At 46.7% G+C, this 25818-nt stretch overlaps 1 protein-coding gene and 1 long non-coding RNA gene across 4 annotated transcripts; both read left to right on the forward strand.

The window, feature by feature from the left end:
• Positions 1–10311: 10311 nt before the first annotated feature.
• IRF2BP2 (interferon regulatory factor 2 binding protein 2) lies at positions 10312–15568 on the forward strand. Of its 2 annotated transcripts, none has more exons than XM_086382878.1 (2): positions 10312–11366; positions 11967–15568. In XM_086382878.1, the coding sequence occupies exons 1-2, from the start codon at positions 10316–10318 to the stop codon at positions 12680–12682; spliced, it is 1767 nt and encodes a 588-aa protein (XP_086239004.1). In that variant the 5' UTR covers positions 10312–10315; the 3' UTR covers positions 12683–15568. The 2 variants fall into 2 exon arrangements, with proteins under 2 accessions (XP_086239004.1, XP_086239006.1); XM_086382880.1 differs by having other exon boundaries at positions 10312–11318.
• A 3343-nt stretch (positions 15569–18911) lies between these two features.
• Positions 18912–21105, forward strand: LOC147343169 (uncharacterized). Of its 2 annotated transcripts, none has more exons than XR_015157162.1 (2): positions 18912–19066; positions 20787–21105. It is a non-coding gene; the product is annotated as an uncharacterized LOC147343169 (long non-coding RNA). The 2 variants fall into 2 exon arrangements; XR_015157163.1 differs by lacking the exon at positions 18912–19066 and adding an exon at positions 19672–19952.
• Positions 21106–25818: the final 4713 nt, after the last annotated feature.

Here is a 25818-nt window from a genome sequence, read left to right on the forward strand (position 1 = left end):
TTTGTTTGGGACCCACAGATGCCCCTGGGAAATGAACTCTTGGTGGTCAGAGTGAGGGGTGGAGGGGGTCAGAGTGTCTACTTTAACTTAACCAGGCCCATGCTGTACAGTACACTAATTTAGTGCAATTCTCCAATTCATGAATCAGAACTGCCTAAAAATAGAGGCTCTCTGGAATGGGGGAACTGCCTTGCATCTAACCTGTTTCTCCTGCTGGCAGGAGAAACTGCATCTTTCTGAGGCAGAAGAAAGAAACACCATAGACTTGTTCATTCATTTATTTGTCCTTTAATCCACTGCTAGCCTTGGTTCCAAAAGGAGCTGAGGGGAATGAAAATTATTGCTTAATTTTACTAGGGAAATGAAAAAAGGTGAAAACTTTTCCCCAGTCGCTATAATTTTTCATTCCTTAACATGGTGACACTTTTAAACAGCAGGAGTAAGCTTTAGAGAATAAAGCATTCTAGGTAGTGTGTCAGAGAAGGCAATGGCACCCCACTCCAGTACTCTTGCCTGGAAAATCCCATGGACGGAGGAGCCTGGTGGGCTGCAGTCCATGGGGTCGCTAAGAGTCCGACACGACTGAAGTGACTTAGCAGCCACAGCAGCAGGTAGTGTGTGTATGATTTTTAACTGATGCTGGGAAAGACTGAAGGCAAGAGAAGGGGATGACAGAGGATGAGATGGTTGGATAGTATCACCGATTCGATGGACACGAGTTTGAGCAAACTCGGGGAGATACTGAAAGACAGGGAAGCCTGGGGTGCTGTAGTCCATGGGTTTGCAAAGAGCTGGACACAACTTACTGACTGAACAAATGACAAAGCTCATAGAATTGATCACTATAAGCCCAGCACTCACACAACCCACAACTTACAAAGCTCATAGAATTGATCACTATAAGCCCAGCACTCACACAACCCACAACTTTATGCTAAAGTGTAGATACTTCACAGAGTATGAGTTTGTTGCTGTCTTTTAATTACTTGGAATGGGAGAGGTTGGCCTGAACACTCATCACATGAGAATAATCAAGAGGTTGTCTGCCAACAGAAAACAATTTCAAAAGTACAGAATGTAGAATTCAGAGCCTAAACCACTTGGTAGCATCCCAAGAAGGCATGTCCTAACATGTTTTCAGTGTAAGAGAGCTTCAGCATTCCAGGCTTTTAAAAGACTGTCTCCTGTTACAGCTAAAGGGAGCTGCGTGTCCTTTTCCACACTCTGAATTCATGGAATCTGGAAGTCTGATTCTGGAACACTCATTTTCAAATAAATTGAGTCATCTTTATATGAAAACTAGAGAACTTGGCTTTTCTCGCCCCCGTTTTTGAAGAATAGTTGAAATGAAACAACAACCACATGTAAATGCTTCCCGCCATCACATTAAAAAAAAATCTTTTTTGTTGTTGTTGCACTGGGTCTTCGTTGCTTTCTCCAGCTTCCTCTAGTTGCAGTGCACAGGCTTCTCATGGAGGTGGCTTCTCTTTTGTGGAGCACAGGCTCTAGGTGTGCAGGGCTCAGTAGTTGCGGGACATGGGCTTAGTCGCTCCGTGGCGTGTGGGATCTTCCCAGATCAGGAATCAAGCCCTTGGTCTCTGCATTGGCAGGTGAATTCCTATCCACTATACCACCAGGGAAGTCCCCACCACGATTTCTGAAATACACAGAACTGATGAAGCTTCATTAAGTTTTTTCATAACCAGAACCAAATAAATGAAAGTTGTATAGAAAGCCACAAATGTAACGTTTCACTGTGGTTAACAAAAGCACAACAAATTTCAAAATATCAGAATTCCTAGAACTTACTCTCACAACATCCTTCATAAATTCAGTATATAGCCAGCAAAGAACCACACAGCTATTAAGCAGTGGGATCCTGGGTGAGAATACTAAATAACCTCAAAACAAGTTTCCACATCCTGCTGACCTATTCAGCCAAATGCTGCAGTGTATGGAATTGTTGTCAGGTTTTGTTTTGTTTTTTCCTTCTCTTTTTCTTCAACTGTGGCCCTCTTGAGTAATCTGAAAGGCCTGTGGTTAGTATACTGAGTTTTGCCCACCACATATATACATATATATCAGTCTCCTGTGGAAAGAAATATTTTCTATAAGCTTTGAGACACTTTAGTCGGGCATATTAATGCTGATACAGATGCTTTTCCACTGGCTAACTTAAACTAAGTATAGACTGTGGTTTAGACACTCCTAGCCTGGGATCTGAGCCCAAACCAAGCAGACATATTCTCAGATGATATGATGATTTGGTAGCCATTTAACCTCACAATTTTATCCGATGGCACAAAGCCCCCAGATAGTGGACAGGCACTTACAGCTATTTTTCTGCATTGTTTTGTGATTCCATATGAGTCAGAAGAATGTTGGGCTTGGGTTTGCCACATTCTCCTTGTTTCCATTATTCTCACCCACCATATGAAGGGTCAGAGCAGAAATGGTGTCAAGTTCAAAATTCCCTCTTCCAACCAAGAAAAACACAGACCCAGAGTGTTCCAGTGATCTGTCTCAGATTCCAGGCCAGCTGCGTGAAGAGAACCGATGGTCCCAAAGACATCTCCTATGCAGATATGTACATGTATGTAAAAAAGAACCTGTGAAAGAAATAGAAATAGGAGGCAGCCCACCAGTGGGCTAAAGAAAGAACTGCAGTTTGGGAAACCTGAATTCTAGCTGTTGTTCGACTGTATATTCCTTCATCTCAAGGCAAGTTCCTTACTGTGCTGGTACCTCAGTTCACCAAATCAGTAAACAGAAGCTGATGTCTTAGTCATCATTAAGGATAACGAATTGGTCTGCTAAGGCAAACATAGATAGGTAGGTAAGTAGATAGATAAATGGAAAGAAAGAATAAAAGCAGTCTGAAAAACGTTCACAATCTAGCTACTTCTTAAATCCTAAAAGATAAGAGCCCCTAGGAAGTTCATAAGTGCTAGCTCCCAGGTATGTTTCAGAACAAACTTTATCACTCAGGAATTTGCTTAAAGGGCTGAGGAGGCTTGCCAACTAGCCCATCAAAGTTCATTTGTATTTGCATTTTAGCTGTCTGTGGCCAGCTTTTTAGTAAACATGTTATATTTAGTCAGTTGCTTTAAGGAAATCTATTTCTCTCTTTCTGTCCACCAGTGGTCTTTTGCTAGGGCTCAAACTCAGGCTATCTGCTCCCATGGCTCCCTTGGCGATTTTTAGGACTTTCCTGGTGGCTCAGACTGTAAAGCGTCTACCTACAATGTGGGAGACCTGGGTTCAATCCCTGGGTCAGGAAGATCCCCTGGAGAAGGAAATGGCAACCCACTCCAGTACTCTTGCCTGGAGAATCCCACGGTCGGAAGAGCCTGTAGGCTATATTCTGCTGCTGCTAAGTCGCTTCAGTAGTGTCCAACTCTGTGTGACCCCATAGATGGCAGCCCACCAGGCTCCCCCGTCTCTGGGATTCTCCAGGCAAGAACACTGGAGTGGGTTGCCATTTCCTTCTCCAATGAATGAAAGTGAAAAGTGAAAGTGAAGTCACTCAGTAAGTGTCCAACTCTTCGTGACCCCATGGACTGCAGCCTACCAGGCTCCTCCATCCATGGGATTTTCCAGGCAAAAGTACTGGAGTGGGGTGCCATTGCCTTCTCCAGGCTACAGTCTACAGGGTCCCAAAGAGTCAGACACGACTGAGCGACTTCACTTTCACTTTCCTGGTATGAACTTCAGTTCTGAGTGTGAATCTGAATTCTCTCCATGGTTTTGCACTCCCCTTGCCAAAGAGGTATCACCACCATGTGGGCCCAGGAATAGATGTGGTGTCAACGCAGATTGGCATTCACTCCAATTAACAAATTACAGCCCACAATTAGGCTTTTAAACTTTCTTTTCTCCTTCTACATGGAGTCAGTTCTCTGTCTCCTTTATGCCCAAAATTGACCAAAAAAAAAAAGTTAAAGTTTTCAAACGCTTACGGTTAATATTTGCATCTCTGGATATCATTGGGCTATCACCTACATATATAATTGCTTTAAATAAAATTACTTTGTGTGTGTTTGCTAAACACATTAGACCAGGGCAAGTCAGTCACCAGAACAGATTATAGAAACCCCCATTGGTAGAGGCCAAATTGTCCTGTTGATTGGCATTCTTTTGTGAAATATATTTGCATCTTCTCAAGAGAAAGTTAATCTAGCTCATACTGGCTCCCTTCCATTTCATAAGAAATACAAGCAACAAAAATGAAACTTTATTTGATGAAATTCCATGAAACATCTGACTTCATGGTTTTTTCTCTTCAGTGCCTTGTAGCCCTATTGTATTTACCTGTCTGCATGCAGAGTAGCCAGAATTGGTGTCCTATACGAGGAATTAAATGATTTCATGAGACTTCCCTTTTTGTTTTTAGGGAAATAGGTCATAGAGAGTTAGAGGTGCAGTATTCCAATTTGGTGAGTAACCAAACCATTTCCTCGCTCAACTAAATCCTAGAAATGAATTTTGTATCCAAACACCAACATCAATTTTTATCTATAGTTTATAAATTCTAAGTTTCACCAGTATAAAACGGTCTACCATTTAAGGAGTTCCATACTGGGCATGGCATGGTGGCAAACTGACTCACCTCTACCATATATCTCTATCTGTTGTGACTGTTGACTTTTCTTTGGATCGCCTGTCCTATGAACTATACTAGAATCTTGTTTCCTATAAATACGGGTATAGATAGGCAAATTTTAACAGTCTTTTTGCTAACACTCACAAATGTTAACATTCTTCTTCTAGGCCTCTAAACTGTGCATACATTTTATTTTAAATGCAAAACGTATATAGTATGTTCTAAAGTATGAGAGTGTGTATTAGTCACTCAGTCATACCTGACTCTTTGTGACCCCATGGACTGTAGCCTGCCAGGCTCCTTGGTCCATGGAATTCTCCAGGCAAGAATACTGGAGTAGGTAGCCATCTTCCCAACCCAGGGATTGAACCCAGATTTCCTGCAGTGCAGGCAGATTCTTTACCGTCTGAGTCACCCATTCTAGACTATATGGTTAGGCAAAAATACTCATACCTGTATTTCAATTCTGGCACTCATCTTTAATGTTACTGCAAGAAAATCACTTAATTTTTCACTATCTTAGGTTTTCAGCTTCTGAAAAAGGACATGAATAAAATTTATACTCAAAATAATTTTTCTGAATGCCCATATGAAAGCAATAATAAACATAAAGCTATCACATCATGCTTAACCTTTCAGAATTGTAACATCTTCTGTTTTTTTCCGTCCCCTTATTCCTTAATGTGTATGTAGGAAAGTTACCTTTTAAGTAGGCAAGCTAAATGAGAGAAAGTGTATTATTATTTTCAAACATTATCTTTGAGGTTGATTTGCTCTTTTGTCAGTGTCTTCCCCCTGGTATCTTTTAAAGGATTTCAGTGAGTGTCTTAAATAGAGGTTAAACCCGCATCCAGATATTATTCCAGAAAAGTGCATTTCATCATGCTCTTTCCAAAAAGTCAATAGGTGGGTTCTGGCATCAAATGGCTGTTGAATGCCTTCCAGTTCTCCTCCAAATTTCCTTGCAGACTGAGCGAGTGTGTGACCTCAATCTCTCCTTTATCTGTATTTTTCACTTGGCTCTTTAAATTCTGACATAGTCAGTAGTTAATTTACATCAAGTCTCCAAATTTTACTGTATGTGGGGACTGTACCTGTTTACACACAGGCTAGTGACTAACAGCTTCTGTGTGTATATGTGGATGATTGAGAGCTTCGGTGATTTCCTAGACCTTCCACAGAGAGTTTATCTCCTCCACATGCAGAAGTCTCTTTAGTATCTGAATGTTTTCTGCACACAGGGGAGGTAGGCTATAGGGAGAGGTCAAACAGAGGGAAAATATTTCTAAAATAGCATATTTGCAATTCGAAAACCAGTAGGATTGTCTCATAAAATGCTACTGCTTAGAAGGAAGGTGCTCATATCTATTACAGAAGGCTCTTTTATGTCATGACTCTCCATAGTATGTATGGATGTGTCATATAAACAAATATGCTCAAATATGTATTTATAACTTTTTCAAAGTGGAAAGCCTTGAATATCACACATGCTCTTCCAGTCTTAGGATACTTCTGGCCAAGTACAAGGAGCCTAGGATGGTAGCCACAAATATTCAGATGCCATATGGCTGCATTTTTTTTTTAACCTTCAAATATGCCAGGGTCAGAGTTTAAGAAGCTTTAGTATGGTTGAAACATCATGTTATTAATAGAAGCTGCACTCTAAAGAATGAAGGCTGTGATTCCATGCGTGGATATAGGGTGACATGAAGGAACTCAGCAATCCCTAGAAATACCACCTCCTGGACAGCACCCACACATTGCTGGAGGCAGGGGGTCATCGCTCTCCCACAGCTATGTGTCCTCCAGGCAGAGTTCCATCAGGGTCATCTGGTGAGAATCATTTCTTTACAATGCCCTGTCACCTGCCAGTACAGGGAGCATCTCAACTGGAGTGAGCTCCCAGGTTCAGATTCAGATTTTAGATGTTTAATGCTCACACAGGGGCTGGATTTGTTCTACCCACTGAGCTACTGCTTAGAACTGCTCTGTCTGGTTTACCTTTCAATCACTTTCCTTATGCCATTTTTGGAGAGTAGCATACTGAATGGCTATCCTTTTGTTTCTAAACTGCAATTTTTTCTTTTTTTTTAATGTTAGAAATTAGAGCTGGAAGACTGTTGCTCCATCTTGTCTCAGTAGAAGTGTTCCCCATAGAATATTCCTTTAGTTCTTAATACAAATTGCAGCATTTCAGCATTCTGCTAAAAAGCCAGCTTCAACCCACTGCCCCACCAACACTTCACCCGGCATCAGCCTGTCTGGCCACACAGGAATGTGTAGGACACCACAGCCAACCTGGTAACCTTGACTTGGAGTGGCAGAGATGATCAGAGTTCTCTTTTGAGAAGATCTGGAGCCTTTTAAGCAAGAGGGCAGAGTCTACGTGACTAAAACATACCAACTTCCTCTTTCATAAGTCATCACATGATGAACTACAATTACAATTCCTGCCTTGTCTCTGCGAATTGCAGACGCATTGCCTCACCCTAGAAACCCTGCTCCTGTGTGTGGAGGAGGCGGCTCTAACTGCTGCAGCAGCCGCTTTGGAAGGGTTCCAACTCCAGTCTGTGCCGGGAGGGAGGGCGGTCGGTGGAAGACGAAAACAAAGCTCTGTTTACTTAGCATACATCGATAAAGCTGCTTCGGAGAGACATGAAAGGCCAGGCAGCATGAAAGACTTTTGATACAATATAAGGAATTGCTGCTCTGGACCCACGGCCAGCCTTAACCCCCTTGATTCCAGATCCTTTTATGGCAAGAGAAACCAGAACTAAAACAAACCTTTCCATCTTCCACTGGGCATTTCGTTAGGGAAGTTACAACAACTTGAAGTTTCAACACTAAACTGGTAGTGTAAAATAAAAAGGAAATGCTCTTCATTTGGAGAAGAAAAGCTCTGTTCCATAAAAACCCGGACTTAGTACCCCTCAAGGCAGAATTTGGAGCTCAGTGTTTCTATTTTGGGATAGAGCGACAGGCTGTCCCACGAGGATATTACAGTGCCTGCCTGCTCGCAGGTAAATGAGTAAAATTAGGCCGTGGCTGTAACCCCGAGTTGTTTTAATATTTCCATCCCAGCTTACTGAGGCCACTTCTTGGGGGTACTGAGATGGCTCATCTCTCTACAGCACAGAGCCTGGGTCTCATTCCCTTTGGTTAGTGGCCTAGTGGCTTAAGTTACATGCTAGGAGAGGCTCTGGGTCTCCTAGGAGAATGACAGGTCCTGAAAGCGGTGCATGATAGCAGGGACCAGGTGTGGCCAAACCCACTGGCACCAGTTGCTGGGGATCCGGGTCCTATTCTCCCAGCTAAGAAAGGGTGAGCAGGATTGTATTTGCAGGGCAAGATCCGGGAGCAGATGGGGAGACCTTTAGGGAGGCGCGCCTTCTCTGGAAATCCCCACAAGACATTTCAGGCTTTGCCTGCACAAAACATTTAGGTCTGGCATTACATTTTTTGTGCCATTTTTGAACAGGTTTTCTCATGTGCTTTAAGCAGCTCCCTCCACTGTTTCTCTAAGGGTGTTTTTCCTCTTCCCTGTGGTTAATCCTTTGAGGCAACCTGGCATTTTCAATAGCAACAACTAGAGAGAAACGTCAGCAGGGTTTTTTTCTCTCTCTCCACCTACCAATCCAGTTGTAGGGAAGATAATATAATTAGTACCCTGTTCTTCCCACACTTAACCAGCTCATTCCAGTCTCAGGGAGAGAGGTGGGCCTGTTTTCCAACAAAGGAAGCACGGGAGGCCGCCCTTCCAGAGCTGAAGTGTAAAGGTCCCAACTGAGAGTGACTAAGCCCGCGTCTATTAGTCAGAAAGACTAACGACCAGCCAAAAGTGATTTACCATAACACACGCCAGCTCCTCCTCCCGATAAAAGTGTGAAACTCAAGTGCTCAATTCAGTCTGGGCACAGCCTGTGGCTGCCAACGGTGGCAGAACGCGGCGAGACTGGCTGGCTCTGCACCCACATGTCGCCTTCGCGCCAGGCGGGTTTGCACCCACTTAAGCCCAGCCTGGGCCGTGTGGTGGGCTCGAGGTCGCCCCTGCCCGCACCGCGGGGCCGGGAATAGCCGAGATCTGCCGGGTCCATGCGACCCGCGAGCCAGCCAGCCGCTCACCCCCAAGCGCGCGCGGACCCCGCCGCCGCTCATGCCCGTGCTCCGCGCCACCTGGAGCCCAAGTTTGGCCCCGTGGACAGGGCTTGGAGGCCTAGAGTCGCCGGCGGGGGGGGGGGGGGGAGGGGGCGGAGCCTGCGCGGTGACGCGGCCTCTCTGGCCGCTGACCCCGGATCCCTGGAATGTGCATTCGTTCAATGGAGCCGCCAGTGCCAGCGGCGCCGAGTCACGTCTGCGCGGAGCGTGCGCACTCGGCGGCGGCGGCGCACGCGGCCCGCGGCCCCGCGCCCACGTCACGCGGCTGCCGCGCGAACCTGCGCCAGGTGGCCGGGACCCCCGCGCGGTAGCGCGGGCCGGCCGGGAGGCAGAGCGGCGTGCATCGCGCGGCGCTTCTGCTCCCTCTCGGAAGGGGTCCGGGAAGCGGCGGGTGGACTCGATCCTAGGCCTAAGAGCACGCCCTTTTTAGTAAAACTTCAGGGGACCGGCGGCGCCTGTGTCCTCCCCAAAACACATGCGAGTGTAAAAGCACTTGCCGAAGAGTTCAAATAAAGCTCCTTAAAAGATGTTTAAAAACGGACAGAACCAAGTTACAAAGTAGCCTTGCTTTTCAAAACACGAGTTTTACACGGTTTGGTCTAAACGGACCTGAAGGGGAGGAAACTCGGCCCGAGTGGTCGAGGTAGCGGAGCGGGTGGAGGGAAACAAGCTGCGCCAGCCACGCGTTCACGTCGGGGACACAGGCCGCGGCGCGGACGGGAGGGCGGGAGCAGAGGAGCCGGCTCTCCCAGCAGCGCCCGTTCTGCGGAGGGGGGAGAGGGAGGGCGCGGGGGAGGGCGGGCGCGCGCGCAAGGGGAGGGGGCCCGCGCAGGCGCCTTGCGAGGCTGTCGAAGAATCAAGTCTGTAGAAGTGGAGCGGCCGCGGCGGCAGCAGCAGCAGCGACGGCGGCGGCGGAGCTGAGGCGGGCTGGGCGCTGACGCGGGCGCTGGAGAGCGGCGACGCCAGGAGCTGTGAGAGAGCAGCGGAGCGACCCGGGGTCCGCGCCGCGTCCGAGCTCCGCGCCGCCCGGCCGCCGCCGCCGCCGCCCCGGCGCGGCATGCCCCGCCGCTCGGGCTGAGCCTGCCCCGGCGGCCGCCCCCCGCCCCCCGCCCCCCCAACCTCCCCGCCCCCCGCCCCGCACTCCGCGCCAGCTGCCGCCGCGACCTGCTGCGCTCCTCCGCGTCCGCGCGGCCCGTCTTCGCCCCGGTCTGGAGGCCAGCCGCGGCTCCAGCCGAGACCCCGCCGCCGCCGCCGCGCCCGCCGCGCCGCGCCGCCCCGCCGTCCGCCCGAGCCCGCGCCGGCCGGGGGGACGTGCTGCCGCGGCTGCAGCCCCTCGCCCCGCGCCCGCCGCCCCTCGTGCACCGGGGGCGCTGCGCGGGCGCCGAGCCTTCGCGGACTTTGCCGCCGCCGCCGCCGCCTCTGCGGCCGCCGCCGCCGCTGGTGGGGGAGACGCGGGGTTGGGGGGGGAGGAGGGCGCGCGTGGTGCCGGCGGGTAGCGGCGGCGCCCCCTCCTCCTCCGCCTCCTCCTCCTCCTCCGGCGCCGCGGGCTCCTCGGACATGGCCGCGGCTGTGGCGGTGGCCGCCGCGTCCAGGCGGCAGTCATGCTACCTGTGTGACCTGCCCCGCATGCCCTGGGCCATGATCTGGGACTTCACCGAGCCCGTGTGCCGCGGCTGCGTCAACTACGAGGGCGCCGACCGCGTCGAGTTCGTCATCGAGACGGCGCGGCAGCTCAAGCGGGCGCACGGCTGCTTCCCGGAGGGCCGCTCCCCGCCCGGCGCCGCGGCCCCGGCCGCCGCTAAGCCGCCGCCGCTCTCGGCCAAGGACCTTCTCCTGCAGCAGCAGCAGCAGCTCGGCCACGGCGGCCCCGAGGCCGCCCCGCGCGCTCCTCAGGCCTTGGAGCGCTACCCTCTGGCGGCCGCCGCAGCCGAGCGGCCCCCGCGCCTGGGCTCCGACTTCGGCGGCAGCCGCCCGGCCGCCGCCCTGGCCCAGCCGCCGACACCGCAGCCGCCGCCTGTGAACGGCATCCTGGTGCCCAACGGTTTCTCCAAGCTGGAGGAGCCGCCGGAGCTGAACCGCCAGAGCCCGAACCCGCGGCGCGGCCACGCCGTGCCGCCCACCCTGGTGCCGCTCATGAACGGCTCGGCCACACCGCTGCCCGCCGCGCTCGGCCTGGGCGGCCGTGCGGCCGCCTCGCTGGCCGCCGTGTCCGGGGCCGCGGCCGCTGGCCTGGGCTCGGCGCAGCCCGCCGAGATGGGCGCCCACAAGCGGCCGGCGTCCGTGTCGAGTAGCGCGGCCGCGGAGCACGAGCAGCGCGAGGCGGCGGCCAAGGAGAAGCAGCCGCCGGCGGCCTCGCATCGCGGCCCGGCCGACAGCTTGTCCACCGCGGCCGGGGCGGCCGAGCTGGGCAGCGAGGGCGCAGGCAAAGGCCGCGGGCCGGGCGAGCAGGACTGGGTCAACCGGCCCAAGACCGTGCGAGACACGCTGCTGGCGCTGCACCAGCACGGCCACTCGGCGCCCTTCGAGAGCAAGTTTAAGAAGGAGCCGGCCCTGACTGCAGGCAGGTTGTTGGGTTTCGAGGCCAACGGGGCCAACGGGTCTAAAGCAGGTAGGGGCGGCTGTGGAGTGAGGGGGTCTAGGGGCGAAGCGGGGCCTGAGAGCCGAGGAGGGGGTGCTCTTCCTATTGGCCGTTCTCCCCCGGCCCAGAAATAGCAAACATCCAACTTCCTGATCTGCTCTAGGCGGAACCAGTGCTTAGTGGCAACGTGTTCCTCTGCTGAAGCAGCATAACAGAGATGAGTCAGATGGACCGATAGGCAGCGACACAGGGCTTTCCTTTCCCAGCACATTCCTGGATGCGAGCATGAGGGCACCAATCACCTTTTAACCTGAGGGGGGGTGGGGGGCGTTAACTCATGTGCACAGGGCAGCCTGGGTACTTGCAGGCGTGTGGAAAAACAGGCAGTGCTGTCCGTGCCTTTTTCCGTGCGTTTTTTTTTTTTTTTTTTAACTGCTAGACTGCCTCAGAGCCTTCTCAGTCTTAAGTGGTTTAAGTTGCACGTGCTCTTGAAACTTGGTTTTTCTGTACGAGCTTTTGGAGAATAGAAATTCTTCAGAGGGTTGTGTTGTGTGTTAGTGAAAGAAAGATCCTTTTTAGTGCACGTTCATTTATTTCTTTTTTTCCCCTTTTCTGTCTTTGTTCTTCCAGTTGCAAGAACAGCAAGGAAAAGGAAGCCTTCTCCTGAGCCAGAAGGTGAAGTTGGGCCTCCTAAGATCAATGGAGAGGCCCAGCCGTGGCTGTCTACATCCACAGAAGGGCTCAAGATCCCCATTACTCCTACATCCTCTTTTGTGTCGCCACCACCACCCACTGCCTCACCTCATTCCAACCGGACCACACCGCCTGAAGCGGCCCAGAACGGCCAGTCCCCCATGGCAGCCCTGATTTTAGTAGCAGACAATGCAGGGGGCAGTCATGCCTCGAAAGATGCCAACCAGGTGCACTCCACCACCAGACGGAACAGCAGCAGTCCACCCTCTCCGTCCTCTATGAACCAAAGAAGGCTGGGCCCCCGAGAGGTGGGGGGCCAGGGGGCAGGCAGTGCCGGAGGACTGGAGCCAGTGCACCCCGCCAGCCTCCCGGACTCCTCTCTGGCCGCCAGCGCCCCACTGTGCTGCACCCTCTGCCATGAGCGGCTGGAGGACACCCACTTTGTGCAGTGCCCTTCTGTTCCTTCGCACAAGTTCTGCTTCCCCTGCTCCAGACAAAGCATCAAACAGCAGGGAGCTAGTGGAGAGGTCTATTGTCCCAGTGGGGAAAAATGCCCTCTTGTGGGCTCCAATGTCCCCTGGGCCTTCATGCAAGGGGAGATTGCAACCATCCTTGCTGGAGATGTGAAAGTGAAAAAAGAGAGAGACTCGTGACTTTCCGGTTTCAGAAAAACCCAATGATTAATCTTAACTAAAACTGCTTGAATTGTATATATATCTCCACATATATATATATCCAAGACAAGGGAAATGTAGACTTCATAAACATGGCTGTATAATTTTGATTTTTTTGAATACATGTGTTTCTATTTTTTTTTTTGACGACAAAAGGTATGTACTTATAAAAGCATTTTCTTCTTTTGTTAACGTTATTAGCATATCTTTGTGCTTTATTCTGGTGACAGTTACCGTTCAATGTAGGCTGTGACTTGAGCTGCTTTTTTAGAGCACTTGGCAAAGCAGAAACGCTTCTAGCTGTATTTGTATGCACTTATTTTAAAAAGAAAAAAAAAAGCCAAATACATTTTCTGACATTGTAAGATTGCCTTACTGTCTGTTATTCTTTACTGCTGGCCCCTTTCTCAGGCTGAAGGCCAACTGGTGGAGAAGGAAAGGAAATGAGGAAAGGGGCAGTGTTGTGAAGTGGGCATGCCACTGAGAAATGTCACCAAGTTCCCCCCAAACATTGCCCTTTTAGAGTAACAGGAAATCGATTGTGAATCTTTCTCGATTTTGTTCTTAAAGTTCAGTTGTTAGGTTATTGATGACTGCCTGAGAGTTGCTGCTGAGAGATTTTCAGGACTGTGTGGGGGGTTTACTTTGGGGGGGGGTGATTTTTTTTTTTAAGGCAGAGTTGACCACTGTTCACTGCCCATGTGATCAGTTGTAAGATGACAATGCTGCATGCTAGTTGGTTACATAATACACAATCCAGTGACTCAAGACAGTGATAACGGTTGTTGGTGGGGACAAGATGGCACTGCCATCTTTGCATGGAGCCTGGCTCTGCAGCGCCACTTGATCTTTTGAAACCCCCTGGAGCTCTGTCTGTCGTTGCTGTGGTCGTTTCCTTTGAAAAGAATTGAAAAGAAGTTACAGTCCAGGTGAACTGGAGATTGTGGGATTGGTCTCGTTTCCGTTTGGTGTTTTGTTGTTTTATCGTTTACCCGTAGCGCTGTTGCTGTTGATGTGATCACCTACACCCTGTCCCTAGTGAGTGCTAAATACAGGATGGCACAATGACAGTAACAGCGGAGGTGCTGCCAGGACCGCCCGTGGGCACATCGGTGACAGCCCAGATGTGGTGGAGGAAACCTGTCATTTCTTTCTCACGTGCGTTTGAAATACCAAGTGAATAATACTGTTCTTCTGGACAAAAATGATAAACTAGCGAAAATTAAAGAAACAGTTTTACATGATAGACAGGCCCCACCTCTCAAACTATTTTTAGAAGCCTTTTGTAAACTAATTTCTTTTGATCACTATTTTGCATCAGTAAAATGATTTTTTTAAACCAATAAATCATCAGTTATTACAAATAGTTGTCTCACAGTGATACTGGTTTTTCTTTTGTGCTGTTATGATTTAACATTGACAGGAACACTACACTACTTTAAATCCTTTTATGTTCAGGTGTTTGTAACTTGGCCCTATAATTAGGCTGAATCATGGCTTCGAGGTCTACAACTTGTGTGTATGGTTCACAACCGAGCTTTTACTTTGAAAATACAGATTGTTACCCACTTTGGATTAACTTTTTCAGTTGTGTTTTTGTCTTTCTTTTTTAAATTGCTCAAATATTTTTTAATGGTCGAGTTATTAACACTTGAAAATCAGATACTGCACCAAATACAGTATTTTTTTCATGGTGTTTTTAATGAGTGCACCTATTATTAATGCTGTGCAAATTCATGTTACCGGTCATTGTTATATTACAAACAGACTTGCATGATTAACCAGTTTGTTGTTACACTTTTTTTTAAAAATTGGAATATCTATGACTCAGATCAGACTGGTTTCTCTTATGTAAATGCACACATGCAGAAACACAGTCGATTTTACATGCCCATAAAGACATTTGTAAAGAATTCAATTTATTATGGTCTGTTGTATAAATGTGTATCTAGGCACTTTACTATAAACTGGAGTTTGACCTCATAGACGTTACAAGTTGATCAGTCATTTGACCTAATTTGTGGTAGCTATCTGTATGTTTTGCAATCTTTATACAGATAAGCTTTCCAAAAGATTAATAAAGAACCATCCTGCTGTTTTGAATAAGTCTCTCCAGCTGTGGAAAAGACAACCTATGGTTTCTCTGTGCTGGTGTTCAAGAGGAAGAATTTAAACAGCTTTAAAGGGCTGCATGTTGAGTTTACTCCTATTAAAAAATAAGAGTCCGACTGGCCCTTGGGTGGCCTTATAGAAGGCTTGCAGCTGGCAAAGTGTTGGTCTGGGTTATTTCTCTGGCATTTTCTGAAGTTAAAAAGTTAGCACTGGGACATGGGTTTGATTCTTTGTTGTACTGAGGACAGTGCAGAGATTCTCCACAGCTGGATAAAGATGTCAGAAAGCTACTTACTGTACATGGGCAGTATCAGATTTCAAATCCTAATATTTCAGCTGTGCTTTTAATACTCAGAATATTAGGGGATGGGGTGTTGAAGCTTTCCCCTTTTTTGCTTTAACAATTTATAGAATTTAACAGATGTACTGTCTTTCATGTGGCCTCACATTAAAAGTTATAAGAACGTACACATGGTTTACAACTTTATTACTAGATACCTTTCCTTGGCCACCAAGTATTTTAAAAGTGTGCCACCTTTTAACCTTTACTTTTTTTTTTAAGTTGAAGGTGATACTTTTTCTATATATGATGAAACTCATGTCAACTAAAGTGAGTGTAATCTCAGATATCAACATTATTTTAAAATCACGCTATGGAAATATCACCTGCATTCTGTCATTTGTCAGATTTACAGTACTTTTTTTTTTCTTTAACTTTTAGCATTAAATAAAAATAAAATTGGGAGCACTGAACATTTTCTGAGGCCTTTTTTAATTGTTTAAGCTTAGAGTGGCTCTTGTTTTAATCACCAGTGGCAATGTGACCAGAGGATGTGTGGGTTTGGGGCTGGGGTTTGACTGAACCAGCAGGAGAAAGGGAGGAGATAAAAGACATGGAACAAAAAGGCAACTGATGGAAGGCGGAAGAAAGTGCTAGGGACTGGGGAAAGGGCAACTGGATAGGGAAGCAGATAAAGAGAAGAGCTGAACAAAGTACAGCCAGAAGAGCACTTATTTACTTTTCAACTTGCAGTTCAGCCTGCCATTCTGCAATAGTAGATTGGAAAGAGAAGATAGTGATGACATTGGAAAGACTGTCAAGACACGGAGTTGCTCACTGGAAAGCAGTGGAAGAAAACAGCGATGCTGGGCCAGAGAAAATTCACTGCAGACGAAAGAGAAAGAAAAAAGCCTACCTTTTGGAAAGCTTTAGAATAAAGTCACGAGCCAAAGCCATGTGTGATGCTCTGAAACTTAAATTTATAAATGGAGATAAAAGGTGGAAAGCACCGAGATAAAGATATTTTTAACAAACTCCTGTCTACTATCACATAGTAAGAAATTTCCTAGATGTTTGCAGCTTTTACTCGTATTGATTAATGGCTTGGCAGACTTCTCTACAAAAGGAACTTGTGAAACTTACTACAGTGTTTAAGATCAGGTACACATAGACTTACTATATGTTTTAAATTAAACAGCAACAGTTAATGCATAGTTAGAGGTGGCCCAGTAACTTCAGGAGTCCATGCATTTTAATGAATTTTTAATTAGCCTATTTAAGGGCATTTTTAAGAAACAGTATCCTTAATAAGTTATTTCTAGATTATAATACACACTGTGATGTTCCATTTAATAAGCTTAAAAGAACTGCTAAACTATTAGTCTTCTTAAAGGTGCTAAATTTTATTTTCAGTGAAACTGAAAATAGTGCAGCTTGCAGAAGTCATTTTTATAATTTGAAAAGCGCCTCCCAAAGTAAACTGTGATGATTGCATTGTTTCCAGTTTTTTTAAAAAAAACACCAATCTGACCCCTTGATGTGGCAGATGTCTTTGTTTATTCCCCAAAGCTGGGAAAAAATTGAAGGGAAAACATGGAGCTCCTTTTAATTCCTAGACTTTTTAAGTCCCCCCGTTACTCAAACTTGTTTTACGTATGATTTATAGATGGTTTTATTTGGTTAGTGAAGACTAGAATGTTTCTCTTCCTGATTCCAAAGTGTATACGTGGAATCATTCAGAAAAATGTTCAGTCGTGTGTAGGCCACTGGAAGTACTGAGTCACCCTTATTTGCTTGCCTTTTCTTCATAGGGAACAGTGAGGACACGCCTTTCCTCTGTCACAGACCAAGGGCAGAGGCACAATGAATGGAATACAGATTTGCCTACTTCATCATCTGGGGTTCTAGAAATGGGGGTGGGGGGTGGTGAGGTGGGAGTGGGGACGTTGTTTAACTCCTTCAGTGCCACTGCTTAGGCCTCTGACAGCAATAGTACTGATTACAACTGGTTACAATTCAATAAAAACGGGTGTAACTTCTCAGATTGTCAACTGTCTAGATCTTTTGCTGCAGTTTCTGTTAATAGCCTGCATTTTCCTCAAATGTTAGGAACCCCACACAGGCATTTAAAAGGCACAAAAATACACAAAAAATCAATTGGTAAATTACTTAAGAAGTTGGAAGATAGACAATGACTGGATTTATGGATTATCTGTGGATTTCTCTTATTAATCCTCAGATAAGACCATAATTAGGGATAGCCACACTATCCCAATTTACCATTAACAGAATCATTTATACTCAATTTAATGGTGAAGTTTGTTTTAACTCATCAGTGTTACTTGTTCCTTCCCCATGTCAATACAACTTACAGTGCTTGATTTAATTTGAGGTATAACTTATTTTTTAATTACAGAATATGAAATATACAGATGTAGATTTCACTGGTCTTTGTCACAGGATATTGTGCACTACTCTGTGGGGCTGAGCCTCACCAATCCGTGCAAGTTACAAAAAAGGTACTTCAGGGCAAAAGTATACTGTAGGCAGATCATCTGGACATTGGGTCTAAAAGCTGTTCTTTTAATCTGAAAAACAATGGAAGTAAAGTCTCCTTAATAGAACAATCCTATTAGAATGGTATGAACAGTTTCTACTATAATAAAAACTTAAAACACTGCTTTAAAAAGAAAATGCAGAATAGCCCTTTAAAACTCAAAACCATAGGATAGGAACTCTTCAGTGCACGTAAAATTTATCACGAAAGTCATCCTTGAAAATCCTTTTAGGAGATGATTTTTCTCCTAGGTCAGACAAGGTCTGCAGACTAGACTACAGGATTCCTAGTTTCAATTGCAATGTACTGGTTGATCTCATCCTTTGAATAGACTTTAGAAGCTAGATCGCATAATCTAAAGAGCCTTCTCCAGCAATTCGACAGAAGGCCTTGATACTGAGATAATATATCCTGTATAGAGTAATATGTCACATTTCAGTGTTTCTAAATATAGTTTATATTTGGGGGGAAATGAACTGTGTTGTATAATCTGTAGATCTCATTACTTACCACTTTTACTTAGCAACTGCTATTTCATTCTTTGTATCATTACTATCCGGTGAAGTTCAGATGCCCTTGAGGGGACTGCAGCATCTTGAGCAACACAAGTCATGTTTTGCTGTGTACTCAGGTAGCAACGTTGGGAGACAAATATTTGGGTCGTGTATTTCTCTGCCATTTAGAAAACAGTTTTCCTGTGACAGTGCAAGCAGAATATTTTGCACTGTAGATGTGGCTATCTCGCCAAGAAAAACAAAAATCCTCAAACATTTCCCCGGAGCGAAGGGCCTAAATTTATTTTAATGTATGGAAAGAGTTTTTGTAACTCAAATTACTCTTATTATTTTTAACTCAAATTATTTTTAAGCTCAAAATCACTGAGCTTTATTTTCCTTTATCGTAGGATTTTAAAATATTAAACCGTACCAGTGAGAGTTGTGCAGAGAAGTGAAACGTAGGAGTAAGGATTGTCTACGACTTGAATAAATCAGCATTTCTTTACACACAGCTTTGGCCTTGGGCCCTTCATGTTCTCTACAGCATGAGAGAGCTGCAAAGTAGAAAGAGGCTGCTGCATGCCTTAACCCACGTTGTTACTCCAGCCTCCAAACAGCAATTTGATTAGCTTTTTTTCGGTGATAAAAGATAAAGATTTATTGTAACCCACATACAATTGAAATCAGAATTTCACAGGAGGGTCACAGTCATTAGGGAAGTTTTGGAATACTATTGTCTTAACAAGCACCATATGGGCTGCCGCTGTTATTATTTAACACCTATTAAGGAGGCACATCATTCTAGGCTTTGAACAGCTGAGAGGCCATAGCCCCCACCGTCCTTGGAGCTTTGAGTCGATACCGCAGGTAGGGTGCGTGTTTTCTGGATGAAGGGCACGTACCGTCAAGATTTAACGGTGAGTTGGTTTCTTTCCAGGAGTTGGAAAGTATAGTCAGAGCTAAATTCTTCTATAGAGAACCGACTTTTCCGGAGCTTACATCCGGAACTTTGGTGGAATTATGACATAGGAACACAAGCCTATATTCAAAGCGCTTTAATTAGGTCCAGCAGGCAACCATCACGCACGAAAGGGGCCACGGGACACCATTTTCTTCATACAAATCAAGAGGCCGGTTGAGAATATGGGAGCTGGGTCGTAACTGTCAAACTGTAGATCTTTTTTCACTTTTTATGGTTGCTCAGAATGGCGTTTTTTAAAAGGAAGAAAACAACCGCCGGTTCAGCCAAGCCCTGTTTACTCGAGGGGAAGGAAAGGGGCGGAGGCTCCCGGACTCTCCAGCCGCCTGCGTAAAGGCCTTCGCCCACGAGGAGACCTTGCTGTGGTTTCCAGTGCTGCACCCTGACTCACGCCGCACCCGTATTTATTTATTCTAGAATTTTTCCCGGGCAGCACAAACGGGAACACCGCCTGCTCCCCGCGCCGCTATCTGCGCACGTGGATCCGCGCGACCCCGCGGCGGGACCCAGCGGCGGGCGGGGCCGGGGGCGGGGCCGGGGGCCGGGGGCGGGGCCACGGCGGGGCGGGGCCGGGCTCGGGCCCGGAAGCAGTGGCGGCGCACCCGCCTCGTAAGGCCGCCGTGGCCCATCCCGCACTGAGCTCCAGGCCCATGGGCGAGCCAGCTGCGGCGGCTATAATTAGAGGGGAGCCGCGGCCCTGCCGAGCCTGATACCTCGCGCCCCCCGCCGGCGTTCCTGGGAGGAATGTGCGGGCGCGAGGCCGTGCGTCGCCGCCAGCGCGCTCCCTGGACGGTCACCGCGTGGTGGACCAAATAAAGTAAAAGGTCTGGCTCCTGCTGAGCGAGGCCGAGCAAGCGACCCGGGAGCCAGCCCAGGGGTGTGGCGAGCCCTCGGCTGCCCAGAAAAGATCAAACGCGCGTCGGCAACAGCCGTGCCTGCCGCCTGCGAGGGTCCTTGCGCGGGCCAAGCAGTACAGGGTGGATTTGTCTTAAGTTGGAGATGGCGCATGACAAGAGCGGCCCCAAATGTCACACTCCCTTTTTGGAAATCATGATGCTGCCTTTTTTTTTTTAAGACTGTGGCTATAATAAGGCATATGTTCCATGCTGGTGGAGTAAGCACTCATGTTTAAGGGGCAACTGTATTAGCAAAAAACACTGATGCACGGTACATGTTAATACAAATGTATTTATTAAGTAGATCTCGGTGTGGGTACTACACCTGTGGGTACTACCAAGTCAGATAAAAGTCTGTAACAACTGACTGCTGAAAGGGAGTTGTCTTTTTATAGAAAAACTTATACCTTAGAAAAAATTTTTTCTACTAGTGGACCCTTGAGGTGCCACCAATTAATTAACTTCTGATTTTTGTTAATTATTGAATTTAATACTCTGTAGCAGTATCTTCCAAAATAATAATAATAAGCATGAGCCCATCCTTTTAACAAAATGACTGTTGATTACTAGCCTTGGAGCAGGGGCGTAGGAACTTCACTGTAATCTAAGAGTTGTATAACATTTTCGGTCATTGTTTAAAAAAGGATTGCAGAAGATGGACAGGAATCTAAAAAAAAAGAATAAATCCTTGCTCCAGGCTTATGAATACCTAGACACAACCCTACTAAAAGACTTCCTTCATCACCTTATTTTTCTTTCTAGATAACAGGCACGAAAACCAGTTTAGAAGCTTGAGATGGAAATCATACAAAACAGTCCGCTCCTTATATATTTTATCGAGGAACCTGGAAGCCTTTTCGGTGGAAATTTGATTCCTGGGAAGTTATTCTGGCTGGAGCCTGTTTGTCTTGACACAGCAGCCCTGTACTCGCAGCCTGCTCTGCTCCTTCACAAAGCTCTTTGAGGGGAAACTATGTTGAGAGATACAAATTCAAGTTTTTGTGAAAGCACACCTCAGAATTGTCCAGTTCTATTCCAGATACACAAAAACAGTGAATAAAGGTCAGGGAGTCTCCAGATACCTTGGGCTTCGTGTGGTCATTTCAGGTAATTCAGTTAATGTAGTGTTTCTATTTTGCAATTTTTAAAATGACCATGTACTTACCTGAAAAGGGATTAAGGAATTAAACTGGACAATCCCTATGATAGCATTTTTCATGTCAGCCAGCTATGAGAAAGCACTGGGCATGTGTGGTAGGCGTTAGGTACTTGGGTGCAGTGAGTGTGTGCCACTAAAAATGAAACTCCCCTGGTGTCCAGTAGTTAAGATTTTCTTTTCCAAAGCAAGGGGTGCAAGTTTGATCCCCGGTCGGGGAGCTAAGATTCCACATGCCCCAAAGCCAAAAAACCAAAACATGAAACAGAAAAAATATGATAACGAATTCAATAGACTTTAAAAATGGTTCACACACAAAAAATTTTTTTTTAAATGTTGACTTCTGGTTATATCATGAAAGGGGGTCACAGCAAACAGTTTTGAAACACTGGTAAGAAGAGGCTCCCCCTGCTGTCACACAGAAGATACATCTTCTCTCCTAGGCCAGAATCCCAAGAGTCCTGTACTTGGGACTGCCACTGGGTGTAGAGCTTAGCATCAGGTGGTTTGTGAAGTTATCAACACCTTGGGGGATATATCATTCTATTGAAAATAAAATGAAATAAAATTATAGACCACAAATAAAGGGAATTAATGTTTTCCTTAAAAGGTTCTCTGCTCAGATTTATTTACTGAAGGGTCAGCCTACCTAAAACCCACCAGAACGGTCTCCCTCCGTCTATGTATGGCTTTAAAAGCAAAGATGATATTTGTATGGCTGGTGGCAGGTGAGTGAGGGGAGACCTGAGGGAGTGAGAATGTGATGGAACCTATTGTATTCTTTTAAGATAATCAGTAAAAATGATGTATGATGAAAAATAAAAGAACACCTACATTGAACTTTGACTTCAGTAAAATTGTTGGATTTATTTTAAAAAATCATTTTGTGTCCATGTATTAGGAATTACACTTTTCTGCACATGGACCTTTAGGCCCATAAGTAAGCCTTCAGTAATCATGAACTTTTTGTAGTCCTGGAAGGAGCTCATTCAGGGTCTCTGGGACCAACATTGCCTGAGTTGAGTGTCAGCTGGTACCAGACTGCACTGATCGTCAGTCTGCATGTTTACTGAGGGTTTGAAGACTTCAGTGGAATTAGGTGGACAACTTGAATTGTAAGCAGTAAAGGAAAAGAGACTGTGTGTACAAGAATGAGAGCTTGGAGAGGAAGAATCACAGGAGAAGAATCAGCATCAGTCAGAATCATTCATTTATTCACTCAGTTCACTTATTCTTTCTCTCCATAAATCTATTTCATGGTAAAGTATGTGGGCTCTGGAATCAGACTGCTTACGCAAAAATTCCAGCTCCAACTGTTTTTAACCTTTAGGATTTAACCCTCCAATCTCCATTTAATTATCTGTGAAATGGGTTAAGGATATTACTTCCCTCGTGGAGGTGTTGAGGGGACGAATTGACAGGAGTATATAAGGTGCATACTATGATGTCTGGCATGTAATAAGTGTGTCATAATGACGAGTGGCATATTGAACTCTCAGTAAATAGTTGTTGAAGGAATCCATTTAGTCTCTAATCTTAATGAGGAAAGTGTGGTGAAAAATAAGAACCATAAAAATGTGTTTATAAGATACAGTGAAAACAGGGTTAGCCTACATGAGGAGAAATTACCCAGGAAGGTTGTACCGAGGAGGAAGCTAAGGGGAGCCAGTCACAGAGCAGGGCCCGCCAGCAGGGACTGGGTCAAAGGGCAAGCACAGGGATCCTACAGACACTGTTGAGCCCAGTTAGGACTCTGCGCTTCCAATACAGAGGCCACAGGTTTGATCCCTGGTCTGGGAGCTAAGGTCCCATGTGCTGTGGAGCGAGGCCAAAAGATTAAAAAAAGGCAAAAGTGGGGGCTGGCTGCACTCACTCCAGCTTTCCATCTCCTCTTGGCAGGGCAAGAGAGAGGAAGACAGTCTGACTCACCTAACAGCCCAGGTGGTCTTAGAAGCTGGTTAGCGGCAGTTGCAACAGCAATACTTTTGCTGAGAAGTGGTTAATGGGTCGAAGTGGTTAAAGACATAACTGTCTTCATTCCAAACCTGGCTCCACCCCAGCTTGGCTATGTCCTCAGACATAGCCAAGTTTCCAGATGTCACTAAACCTTAGCCTCCTCATCTGTAGAATGGCAAGAAAAAGAGTACCCATTTCATAAGTCTCTTGTGAGGGCTAAGTGATTTATAAAGTTTCCTTGGGATAGTCACATAATAAACATAGTGTCTAATTATTCTAAAACAGAGAGGATCAGAGGGTGGGGAGAGTGATCACTTCATCCCCTCATCCTTCGGCCAACACCTGAGACCTCACCACTCAGGTCTTTCCCATGGGTCCTCTATGTCTGGAATCCCTCTGGTTGTCCTTTATTCTGGCTGTGCTGGGTTTTTGTTGCTGAGCGCAGGCTTTTCGTTGCAGAGTGCGGGGTCTACTCTCTAGTTGCGGTGTGCAGGCTTCTCTTGTGGTGGCGCGTGGGCTCCAGGCGCCGGGCTTCAGTAGTTGTAGCTTGGAGGCTCAGTAGTTGAGGCTCACGGGCCCTAGAGCGTGCAGGCTTCAGTAGTCATGCCACACTGGCTTAGTTGCTTCTCGGCATGTGGAATCTTCCCTGACCGGGGCTGGAACGCAGGTTCCCTGCTTTGGCAGGTGACTTTTTATCCACTGGGCCACCAGGGAAGTCCCTGATAGTCCTTCTTTAAATGGCTATTGAAACCTTTCCAAACTCCAGAGTTTTCTATCCAAGCCCCCACTCCATGGACCCCTCCCCTGTCACTCTCGATGGGAATATGGATTTCCAACATTTTGTCCATTCTTGTGCCTGCAAACTCTGCCCATCAGGCTTCTGATGCAAGTCTTCAGGGCCCTCCTCTGCCTGACTTCTACTGGTCCCATCCATCCTTGGCCCTGAGGGAGAAAAGAAAGGAAGGCTACTGTATTCTAGGGGCCCGAGAGAGGGTGGCTTGGAGACATCTATAGATGCTTCAGTTCTGATTCTGCTTCTCTGTAGCAGCAAGGGTTAAGGCCAGTTTTATCCTAAATTAACTAATGTAGACGGAGAAGGCAATGGCACCCCACTCCAGTACTCTCGCCTGGAAAATCCCATGGATGGAGGAGCCTGGTGGGCTGCAGTCCATGGGGTCACTAAGTCGGACACAGCTAAGCGACTTCACTTTCACTTTTCACTTTCATGCATTGGAGAAGGAAATGGCAACCTACTCCAGTGTTCTTGCCTGGAGAATCCCAGGGACGGGGGAGCCTGGTGGGCTGCTGTCTATGGGGTCGCACAGAGTCGGACATGACTGAAGCGACTTAGCAGTAGCAGCAGCAACTAATGTAGAATTATGTACACAAACATGTGCTGTAAGCTCTAAAGTAGCATAAAAATGCTGACTTTTACCTAACTTAGGATCCCTCTACCCACAGAAGATTTACCTGAGTCATGAATTCAGGGACTTACTTCCCCTTATGTTTAATTTATAAAAATATCAAGACTGAGACTAGTTTCTGGACAACATCACTGATTAACTTTTCTCTGTCTATGAAGTGTTTATCCAAGACTTTCCCCTAAATCTCAAGCTCATCCTCAGGATGTAGCCTTGTCTAGAAACAGGTTCTCCTGGCTTTGGTGCAGTTACAAGTCACTGGGTCACATTTCTACCCTTCCTTGAAGAACTGCCATGGTCAGGTGTGTGCCTTGGGGTCCATGATCAGGGCCAAGAAGTCAAAGGTCCCAGGAGAAATGCAGAGTCCTTCCTGCAAGGCTGATAGGAGAGGGGAGTCTGTGGGTGAGCCTCCCTTCCCTCTGGTTCCCACTGGAAGGCCACAAGAGATAAAGAAGTCAGAGTTTATATGCCTAAGGAGGCTGACTACTTTGGGCAGATCTCACAAGACTGGAAGTACCCTTGGTATTACAACATGGAAGGGCAGTGAAGGAGGCCTGTACACTGTCTTATTTCAGTGTGGGCTAAAAGTTCCATGTAGGATGATTCATATGGGAACTGCTGCCTGGCTGCTTTTTCTTGAACTATAATAAATGTATTTACAAGTCACCATGGTGGCTGAGCTCTGCAGGCTGAAACTCAGGTGGAGTATCTTTGTTGTTGTCTTGAGAATTCCTCCTCAGGAAACCCCAGTCTTGGCTTTTAAGCCCTTCCCCTGATTGGACGAGGCCCACCCACATTATGGAGAGCAATCTGCTTTACCCATGGTCTACTGATTTCACTGCTAATCATATCCAGAAAGTACCTTCACAGCAACATCAGGACTGGGTGAGCCTGTGGATGAACTACCCTTCACTCGACCAAACAACTGGGTGCCATGGTCTAGTCAAGTTGACACGTAAAATAATCATTATGGCCACTTTCCGAGTTTTCTTCCCCTCCTCTGGCTGCCCCAGGTTGTGATGCTTCTATCAGAGATGATGCTTTCAAATGCAAAGTCACAAAAACAATCTATTCAAACAGGATTCAACTCTAAGGGGAACTTATTGGCTCTTGTAACTGAAGAATCCACAGCAGACCAGCTTGAGGTCTGACTCACTTCAGGTTCATACCTCATCTCTCCCTGGTTCTCTTGGCTCCACCTTCCCTGTGTTGATTTTATCTTCAGGCAGGCTTCCCCCAAGATTATAAGATGGTTGACATG

Source organism: Bos grunniens, chromosome 28, assembly GCF_055505025.1.
Source record: "Bos grunniens cultivar Pamir isolate PY7600 chromosome 28, Bosgru_T2T1.0, whole genome shotgun sequence".
NCBI classification, from domain to species: Eukaryota; Metazoa; Chordata; class Mammalia; order Artiodactyla; family Bovidae; genus Bos; species Bos grunniens.

Bases quoted from the DNA above. Each gene is read 5' to 3' on its own strand.
- IRF2BP2 (XM_086382878.1), top strand. From the start codon at position 10,316: ATGGCCGCGGCTGTGGCGGTGGCCGCCGCGTCCAGGCGGCAGTCATGC. The intron at 11,367-11,966 runs GTAGGGGCGGCT...TTGTTCTTCCAG, and splicing joins GGCCAACGGGTCTAAAGCAG to TTGCAAGAACAGCAAGGAAA.